Source organism: Zootermopsis nevadensis, unplaced genomic scaffold (assembly GCF_977971745.1).
Source record: "Zootermopsis nevadensis isolate Lab colony 2312 unplaced genomic scaffold, Znev_1.0 Znev_ptg000003l, whole genome shotgun sequence".
Lineage (NCBI taxonomy): Eukaryota > Metazoa > Arthropoda > Insecta > Blattodea > Termopsidae > Zootermopsis > Zootermopsis nevadensis.
Genome location: NW_028259135.1, coordinates 2,535,134 through 2,545,292, shown reverse-complemented (window position 1 = coordinate 2,545,292; position 10,159 = coordinate 2,535,134). Strand labels below are relative to the sequence as shown.

The 10,159-nt window shown below is 36.5% G+C and overlaps 2 protein-coding genes across 2 annotated transcripts in view; one reads left to right on the top strand and one right to left on the bottom strand.

The window, feature by feature from the left end:
• The window catches only part of LOC110840944 (allergen Per a 4), a 168,062-nt gene that overhangs the window by 90,085 nt on the left and 67,818 nt on the right, over positions 1-10,159 (bottom strand). The window lies entirely within an intron of this gene.
• LOC147874875 (uncharacterized) lies at positions 2,957-10,076 on the top strand. Its single transcript, XM_087358682.1, has 6 exons — positions 2,957-3,030; positions 5,696-5,811; positions 6,366-6,496; positions 7,224-7,303; positions 8,120-8,206; positions 9,250-10,076. Exons 2-6 carry the CDS (start codon positions 5,710-5,712, stop codon positions 9,375-9,377), a joined length of 528 nt encoding a protein of 175 aa, XP_087214808.1. The 5' UTR covers positions 2,957-3,030; positions 5,696-5,709; the 3' UTR covers positions 9,378-10,076.

Here is a 10,159-nt window from a genome sequence, read left to right as displayed (position 1 = left end):
TGCTCGTTATAACCGTTACTCGTTGTAACCGTTATTGTACCTTTTGCTGTTACTCATTTCATGGGTTAGTTTGCCGGGCAGTTCTTCTCCCTAGGTCTTCTGATAATCTATAATATAAGAGAAGAAAGGATTAAGAGACTTGGGAGAAAATAAGAATCTCAATATCACGTGCACCCGCATCGTAGGTCATACTCGGTTCAAACGACGCAGCTGTGTAGCGGAATCATTCTGCCCTCCCCGCCTAGGGTAAACATTTTGGATCACAATATATTTGCCCTGATACCTGAGAGCCCCCTTAGGCCCTTGGCACCCCCGCCACGCAGAGTCTGCGGGGATTTCCGCCACACCACCAGAACTAGGAATTTGTTCTTCGTGAGTACCTTACCGCACTAAGTGAGATCTCAGAAAGAAAATCCAAACAAACAAGCCCTGAATGTAGACTGTAAATATCGTAGAAGTGTTAGAGATTGCTATCCGCGGGGATTTCAAATGAGAAATGGTTGGAAGTCATAAACGTATAAAGCGATAATAGATCTTAGTCCCTCGTACGGAATTTCAACAGCTGCTCGTTACAACCGTGAAGTTATCAAATACAGTGATCGCTTTAACCGTGAAATGTTTCTCATAAAATACATAATTTCCAGCCAACGCTTCTCTGTTTGCTCGCAATAGCCGAGATCTCGTTATAAATGAGTTCATCTCTATGTAAGACTTGAGGTTCTCACAGCGGTGAGTATGAAGATTTCTGTCTTCTGGGTTATTGCGCTGTGTAGTCTGGTCGATGTTAACCAACGTTTCAGAGGTCATACTGCCTCCGTCATCAGGGCGACGGAGGCAGTATGACCTCTGAAACGTTGGTTAACATCGACCAGACTACACAGCGCAATAACCCAGAAGACAGAAATCTCGAGTTCATCTCTAATACGTAGACGTCAGCATAATTCATAAGTCATTGCAATTTCGAATTCATGTGACAAATAATAATTTCTTTACGTATGTGTCTGTGTTTTCAGTGTAATATTCTTTATATTTCATGGATTTTAATAAATAATATTTTAAAAATAAACAGAGAAACTATTATTTTGGTTTTGAGGTTGTATATTCCTTACCTAAAAGTTTCATGTTCAAAATATCGCAATCATGTTAGCTGATAACCCGTCGGAGATTAAATATGAAATTCTCCTGATTACGAAATCCAGGTTTTACTACGTAACTTTTGCAAGACTACACGACTCAACAACCCTGAAGACAGCCAACTTCCAAGTTTTGCTCTTACAACGAACCTATGCATCGTTCCTATTGGAAATCCACTGCCCTGTACTGTCGCTTTACTCCTGAAAAACAAAATAATTAGCCTGCAGTGACTTATGAGGGTTTACTTATTTAATCTGTGGGTCTGCATTTCGTGAAGAACCTTAGTCGCCTCTCACATGTAAAGCTGTTCGTTTAATGTGTAGACAACTTATGGGACTCCTTGCATAGGGAATCAGCCCGTCGCAAGGTCTCGACCTACACAGAGCAGCATAAGATAAATATGAAAAAGAACTTCATGCCTCTAGCAGAATTCGAACCCATGATCCCAGTATCCGTTTAAAGGGGCTTAAATAATAACAAACAACATATTTTGTTCATAGTTTAGATGCGTCATGTTTGTGTTTTCAATTCATACATATATTTATTCTTCAAGTCTATACACAAACCATTTTATTGATGTTAAAAATTAAAATTGTTGTAAATATTTCGCGCCATTCATCGTTTCCTCAAATTGTAACATCAAGGAAACGATGAATAGCGTGAAATATTTATATCAATTTTAATTTTTAACATCAATAAAATGGTTTGTGTATAGACTTGAAGAATAAATATATGTATAAATATTTTGTTCAGTATACTTAGTAGAACGTTAAGGACGATTTCAGAAATGGAATATATAATGCTTCACTACCGATGGTGTTAAATTTCTAATTTTATTATAGGAAACGCTCACAATGCCATGTCCAAGAATTTGTTAATTTTATAATTATATTCATGGTATATGTTAAAAGGCTATATCCTTTACTTCTTTGATATTTATTTAACAGTATATAAGTTCAGAAAATACGTTTGAAGAGAATATGCTTGACTGCTCTCGTATTTATTTTTTTGTACGAGAATGTCCTTGGCTCCTCTGATATGTATTTATCAGTAAGGCTAAACAGAGACATTTTTATCTTTATCGATAACATGGAAGAATTATGCTGTTCTCTAACAAGTCAGACATTCTGTCTACGAGAATTTGTAACACAATTATTTGTAGGGTATATACTTTTGTAATGAACAAATAAAACTATTTAAAAAATGTAATGTATATTTTCCTAATTAACTCAACATAGCCATAGAGTATTTCAATTGAATTTATATTTTGAAGGTAAATATGATTAAGTTTCTCAAAAACTGTTTGTGGGGTCTGAGGCGTTGGCTTTGTGCCGCTTGGTCGCTGGAACCGTGGGTTCGAATTCCACTCAAGCCATGGATGTTTGTCCGCGTTTTTCTGTGTTGCGCTTTCCTGTGTACATGTAGAGGCCTTGCGACGGGCCGATCCCTCGTCCAAGAAGTCCTACCGAATGACCATAGATCAAGGCAACGAAAAGTTGGGACCCGCAGTGCTCAGGAACCTTAAGGATACCGGAAAAATGTACAAACATTGTGAATCCGGAAATATACATAAAAAACTGTCTGTGATCAAAGCATTTTGGTGTTATTTTTGTACACTGCGGCAAAACATGCGAGAAGCACATCAGCTAATACATATATTGCTTTAACCTCATTTTCTAATCACTTATTACATAAAACACCCTACGAGCAATTTACGTTATGAATATATTTACCTTTATGACAAACTGCGGTGATAATATCGACAGGAAAGTCATGTATTTCTTTAATTCTACATAATTTACAATTCATGAGACCCAGAAAAACAACCACTTTACGAATATATAAACGACTGTCCTAAGGAATTCACAAAGGAGACGCAGAAGAGTCCCAGGTCACGTAAGTAGCCTACACATAATTAAGTACTAAGGACCTACATTGCTCGTATTCCTCAAATACTATTAAGGCGGACGAATTAAGGGACAGGAAGTGGATTATGGCATGGGAAGACGTAAGAAATGCATGCATTTTAATTAGAAATAAGACAGGATAGGCGCACTAGCAGCGCAACAAAGGAACGGAGTGGTCACCCAGCAACCCTGAGGATGAAAACAGAGATGGTTCTCGAAATGTTGGCAACAGATTTGGTTTGTTCATGTGGAATCTGAGAATCTTATTTTTGGCCTGTGAACCTGTGACGTTTTTTAAAGAAATTCTTCATGTTTCCAAGAAAGATGTATACACAATGCAGATGTTTGTTTGGATGTCAGTATACATCGTTTGGGGAATTCTGACTGTACATATACAATTCATAACGATGACGATACTACTACTACGCTTAATAATAATTAAATTCAATTAAATAATCACATAATAATAATAAAGTCCCCAGCAAACAGATAGGTTAATAATTAAAAAAAGCAAATAATAACATGATTCTTTATAAATGAAGCAATACCATCTACTTCAGGATATGATTACGCGTAAGCAAATGGTTAGTAAGGAAGTCAAAATCATTGCAAAGATTATTCGCAGCTGATGCGCATCTAGCAGATGGACAACTTTTGCATGCAGGGCGAACAGTAAAAAGAGAGAAATCTCTAAAATGACTGAATGGGACACGCACACCAACAGTCTCGAGTACGGAGGGACAGAATTTATATCCGCCATATACGTTAATAAGTAAGAGGGCCTCGAGGTGACTCCTCCAAGTGCGAAGAGTGTGAAAATGTAGGTTTTCTAAGGCATTGGCGTAATAATAACGGGCATGTGGAAAAACAAAAACGATTGTAAAACAAAGATAAGAACTTGCTCTGTATGCGTTCGAGCTTACAAGTGTCAGCAGAACTTAAAGAATTCCATGCGACTGAGGCATATTCAAGCTTAGATCTTACTACACTAAAATGTAACATATAAAGACTGTCCAAAGTTGAAAAAGGAAAGTTAGAGCACGAATAAGACCCAAACACTTCAAGGCTTGAGAAGATACACAGTCAACATGGTGGTGAAAATGAAGTTTAGAATCAAGGATGATTCCCAAATCTTTAATAATATCCGTACAATTAATGCGGGATCCACAAAGCTGGTACTCAAAACAAAACGTGTTGGTTTTCCTAGTAAATGAAATAAACTTGGTTTTACTAACATTAAGCTTCATGTGGTTTCATGCGCACCAGCCACAGAAGGAGTCAATGTCTTTTTGGAGTAAAGAGCAATCATGAGGAGATTTTATGGCCCAAAAAATTTTTACGTCGAAAATTTAATGACAAAACACAAATGATTAATGAACTCGTTGAACTAGAAAGGCCCTGATACAGATCCTTGAGGGACACAGGACAATATTTCGAAAGGAAGCCAGAAAGCTTCAGAATAAAGTACTTGCGAAAGTCTGCTGGTTAGGTAACTAAGAAACCAATTCACATAACCAGTAGACAGTCCATAGTCACGAAGTTTGTGCAAAGTAAGGCTTGCAGAACAACATCAAAGGCACTGCTAAAATCAAAATGAACGGCATCAGATTGAGACTGGGAACAAACTAAGGGGTAACAAAATTCAAAAACGTAGCCAGATTAGAAGTGCTGGATTTCGATTAAGTAAAACCATGTCGACAAGGGTTTAATTTAGTCTTAAAATAATAGGAAGCACGGTCACGTACAATAATTTCAAAAACTTTGGAAAAATTGAAAATTATGGTAATAGGTCTATAGTTTCTCACAGAAGCAGTTTTGTCTTTTTTAAAAACTGGGACAATAGTTGCTTGCTTCCGCAAAGTGGGAAATTGTTGCTGAGAAGGCTAAGATTGAAAATAAATTTAAGAATAGGAACAAGGATTTCAGAACAACCCTTAATAATAAAACTTGGCATACCATCAAGTCCCACAGTATTTGATGGCCTCAAACGCTTTATAGCATTATGAACATCAATGTCCGAGACAGAAAATAAAGGAAACACATCCAAGGTGGAAATGATGAAGGGAAAATCCCCAGAGCAAGAATTTGTATGTGATGATTGAAAATGTTTGGAAAAAGCATTGGCTATTTCATATGGCGTAGTTATAAGAACACCATCTACTTCTAATTGCAACAAACCAGCATTCCTTCCCCTAAAATTAGATACATATAACCAAAAATGTTTACTCTGCGTAGCACGCAATTTAACATTCATTATCGCAGCGTTTTGCCCAAACAGTGTATATACGTAGGAGTTTCGTGACGTTATCTGAATAACCAGATTACAACACCTGGCATTCGTTACGAAGACGGGTGGCGTATCCCTTGAGCTAGAAACTGCTTTTTGAATTATTACTTTGGTTTAGCGGCATATTTCAAAGGTTTTAACCCCTATGAACTTTTCTTGTGTTATGAAATTATTCATATATGTTTCCCTACGTAATGTGTGGGATAGAGAGGTGAGACGCGGAGGAAAATGGAATGTCCGTAACAACAATTAATGTAGGTCTGATAACGCAGTTTCTCTCTGTGTGAAACATGCAGGTCCACATATGCGTTCAGTATACTCAATAAATGACGAAAATATGAAATTAATGAAGTTTATATTATTACAGGAACTGCAATTAAGATGTATCTTATCATCCTTCTTGGCGTAGTCGGCAAATTGGCGTTGGTTTCCGGTGAATGCGATCTTGGTAGTCCAAAACTAGAGAATGTTGATTGGAATGAAGTAAGTACTGACACACAACAATTATATAATTTTAACCGTCACACAAATATTTTATTGGACATTATAAACAATTTTATCACAACATTTATCGGCTCAAATTGACAATTAACAGGCGACTAATGAAAGTAATGCAAAACTTATTTAAGGTTTAGGGACCTAAGAATACTGTCTTCTGGGTTGCTGCGCCGTGTAGTCTTGTATATGTTTACCGACGTTTCAGAGGTCCTTGCTGCCTCCTTCATCAGGTCGATTGCGATGATGGAGGCACCAACGACCTCTGAAACGTCGGTAAACGTCTACTTTCTATACGGCACAGCAACCCAGAAGACAGCCATCAATAAGGATTATGTTAAGACTCACCAATATACACCACTACTGTGTTCCCCAGAAGATGACTGTAGCCAGTGTCATTAAATTTACTTCAGCCAGCGACATCTGAGCTCACTACGTTAACTCCCCCCACAAATTCCATCGTCGCACTAATCAAAGTGCAACAAGAAAACTATCGCTTTAGACAGGATTTGTGTGTCTCAGTCTCTCTAATGATCTTACAGTTGACAGGTAAATGGTACTGGCTTTATCACACATCAAATAATGCAGAAAACAGTTTGGACTGTGTTCGTACCGACTTCATCAAGATAACCAGCAGCAGAATGATTATTCCTACCCTAGCATATGATAAGAGGTGAGTTTACAACATTAAGTAATTAAAATAACTCGTTTAGGGATTTCTATTCTTTGCTTAATTACGTGACATTCACTGTCTCGTGATACAAGTGCTTTGGCACGGAGGCCTGTGAGAGGCCTTTTCACTGATATCTTAAATATAAATAATTAGTACGAGAATCTCTCATTCCGTTAATGATGACTGGAACATGAAAGTCTATGAACTTGGAGAAACACTTTTATCCGTGTAACAGAAAGCCCTATTATCGAATTCTAAGTTCCACGGTCATGTGGATCGCAATATAAAATAACCGGAATAGAAGTTTAAAATAAATACATATCAAATCAATTTAAATACATTCACTCCTCTATTTGAGTTCCATAATCATGTTAATGGAAAACATGACTACAAGCGAAAAAGATTATGAAAACTGAGACACTTACCACAAGAATAAATACTTGACATTGATTTCATTCTCCAGAAATTATGTATATAAATTATAACAAAATCCCACACAACACAAACTAGTTTAAAATATATGAATACATTTATATCTTTAATTTTTACAGGTTACCTTCGTAGTGTATAATATTTTGTCACTAAACATTTATTTAGTCCTGAAATTACAACATTAGGATACTTTGCCAGTCAATTATACGGTTCGAGATTCTGGCCGTTTATAATATAAACATTTTGTAGTAATTTATAGGTTAATGAACTGAATGTTCTTTTTCGATTCTAACAGCGAACAGCATGAAGTTTTAATCAATGGAGAAGCTTCTAACTTTAGAACAAACGGATACTTTGACATTCTCATCAAAGAGTGTAAGTATGAACAGAAGTGTCCAGGCACATTTTAATCAGGAAACAGTACCAAACTCTTCGGCGAAAAAAGTAAATTGAGTCATTTAAGTTGCCTCTGAAGCCAGTTTGAATAAAATAAGGGCTGCCCAAATATCCACTTCACTTGCTTATTGGCTAACGGTATTTATTATAATCTTCGCCACACGTAAGACGTTGATTAATCATGAAATATTACCTATTAATTCTGAGAATCACACGAAACCCTTAACAAATCCTCTGTGCAAAGTTTTGATACCGAGAGTTAAAATAGTTTACCACTGTTCTGCAAAAAACCACTTCCCAAACATCTTTTCTGGCGCCAAGGCTGAAACAAAAAAATATATCGTGCAAGATACACAACTTTGTATTTAAAAATAAATACACCCATAAAAAAATAAATAAATTAATGCTCATAATGAACAATTGCTCAAATTAAGGTCAGGTCAAGTATGCCCATAGTTGATAATTCTCATAAAGGCAATTACTTAGTAATGTGTGGACCTGCTTGCAATAATAAGTTAGTAACATTTAAAATAACTGGCAATGCCGATTTAATCGAATTTCCTCACATAGACAAACTTTACGCCCTCAAGTCACCTAGAAATCTAAATGAGGTCTAAGGTATGGACAAGGCTAAGATATCTTGTCCCTCTTTTAAAATTCCAAGAGCAAATAAACAGGTCAGTTCACGGTCGGATTCGATTGGTCTGTATTATTTTTCGGATTTAACTTTGTTTACTGCAGCATACAGAAATGTTTTCTGTCACTTGAACAAATTTTCACTTTTCATTCCTGCAGCGTTTTGGACTGGCAAATACCTTCTGTTGGCAATCGAGCGAGACAGTTTCTTCGTAATGACGTTTTGCTCAAAACAGGGTGGAAATAGTAAGTATACTTCTTGATGATTACTTTATTAAGAGACTCGATGCTTCAGCACTAAATACAGAGACGTTGAGTCCATACAGCATCACAGCCCAGAAGAACATCCTCGTATTCACAGATAAGATAACTTCAGATCTCACACGTATATTTCTTGCTACACATACACTAGGCTATAAAAGGCTGAGCATTTACTTTTTTAAACATTTCTATCCCATCTGTCCCTGCATAATATTCCTTGACGTTCTGGCACTTAACCTCCGGCTGATAAGGACGGTACACCACCGCCGTCCCTGTATCGGCGCCTACCCTCAGGCATCTTGTGTGTTTTTCGACTCAGACAAACTCTTTAATAGGCCTGTTTATTATTTGTGAAGACATCAGTTCCTGAAAATATAAATTTTTAACATTTATCCGCCACCAAACCCTTGACGTTGAGAGTGGGATACTCTATAAAGTCTCTTTTCAAAAATTTTATACGCTCTTCTCCCTTACCCAAAGCTTGCTCTATGCCGTATCCACCTCACCTTCTATGCTTTAAAACAAACATAAGAAACAAATCATCATATTCGTTGTTACGTCAACTAGTGACTTTATCGCCTTTTACTCAGTCAAAATGTACCTGTATCAAGTTATTTGAGAAGTCACAAACTCATATGCATTAATTTGTTTTAATTCGTTCACATATTTAAACAATGTTTTCATAGTTATTTATTTTCATGAGTTCATTTGTATTTTTAAACGAAAAAGCTCAGGCGGTTTTGAGACTAGCTGCGGATTGGACGACCGGGTTTCAATTCCCGGCATGGCCAAGAATTCCTCCCCATGTCCAGATCGGCCCATAAACCTTCCCAAGCTCCTGTCAAACGGCTACCTGAGTAAAGCGACCGGAACTCGCAGATGACTGTCGACAGTAAACAGATGAAGAACGAGTGGCGTCACTCTCTCCAACATTAACTTCAATTTCATTTCTTTATCTCTGATTCTATCTTTTATTAATCAAATAAAACTTCTAAGCTGAATATATACAACACGTAATCTGTTTGCAGGAATTGCCTCCATCGGGTTTCGAAACCGGAGTCCTGATGAAGCGACATTGGAAAAAGCGTTTAAAGCCTTCAACGAAACCGGCCTAGATGCCAGTCAGCTTGTGAAATGGAGTACGGACCATTGCTAAATGTGGGAGCGCACGAACACAATAGCAATATTTGTACTGCACATTCTTCTCTGGTGTAGGGTGTAAGGGGTAACATTTTCTGTTGTAACCATTGTTGAAAAGGCAGATTTTTACAGATATGAATCTTTTGTATAAATATAGTTTATCAACACAAAAATCATTTTCGACCACAAAAATTCCATTCAAAAGTTGCATTATTAATGAGTATCCTAATTCTGAAATACAGCACCATATAGTGTAGACTGTGTCACTGATGCTTCGAATGTCTTTACTGTCTCCATCTTCAAGGTAAAGTGAATATCAAATGGCTCGTGGTGATACTTGTATAGCATGGCACACGTATAATTCTTCACTACAAATGGTGTTAAATTTCTAATTTTGTTATACATATAAAGGATAGGAGCCGCTCACAATGTCATGTCCAAAAATTTGTAAATTTTATAATTATACTCATGGTAATTGATAAAAGGCAATATTCTTGACTCCTCTGATATGAAGAATAAACAAATACAATAGACATTTTTATTTTATCGATAACATGTAACAATTATGCTGTTCTCTAACAAGAAAGACATTCTGACTACGAGAATTTGTAACACGCACTTATTTGTAGGGTATATTCTCTTGTAATCAAAAAATGAACCTACTTAAAACATTTATTATATATTTTCCTAATAAACTCAACATAGCCATAGAGTATTTCAATTGAAATTTTATTCTGAAGGTAAAAAGTATTACATTTCTCAAAAAACTGTTTGTGATGAAAGCATTTTGGTGTTATT

What these genes read in the sequence shown, in the direction of transcription:
- LOC147874875 (XM_087358682.1), top strand. Translation starts at nt 5,710, where the DNA reads ATGTATCTTATCATCCTTCTTGGCGTAGTCGGCAAATTGGCGTTGGTT. An exon ending in AGAATGTTGATTGGAATGAA is followed by an intron (nt 5,812 to 6,365) that starts GTAAGTACTGAC and finishes ATGATCTTACAG; the next exon opens with TTGACAGGTAAATGGTACTG. An exon ending in CTCAAAACAGGGTGGAAATA is followed by an intron (nt 8,207 to 9,249) that starts GTAAGTATACTT and finishes ATCTGTTTGCAG; the next exon opens with GAATTGCCTCCATCGGGTTT.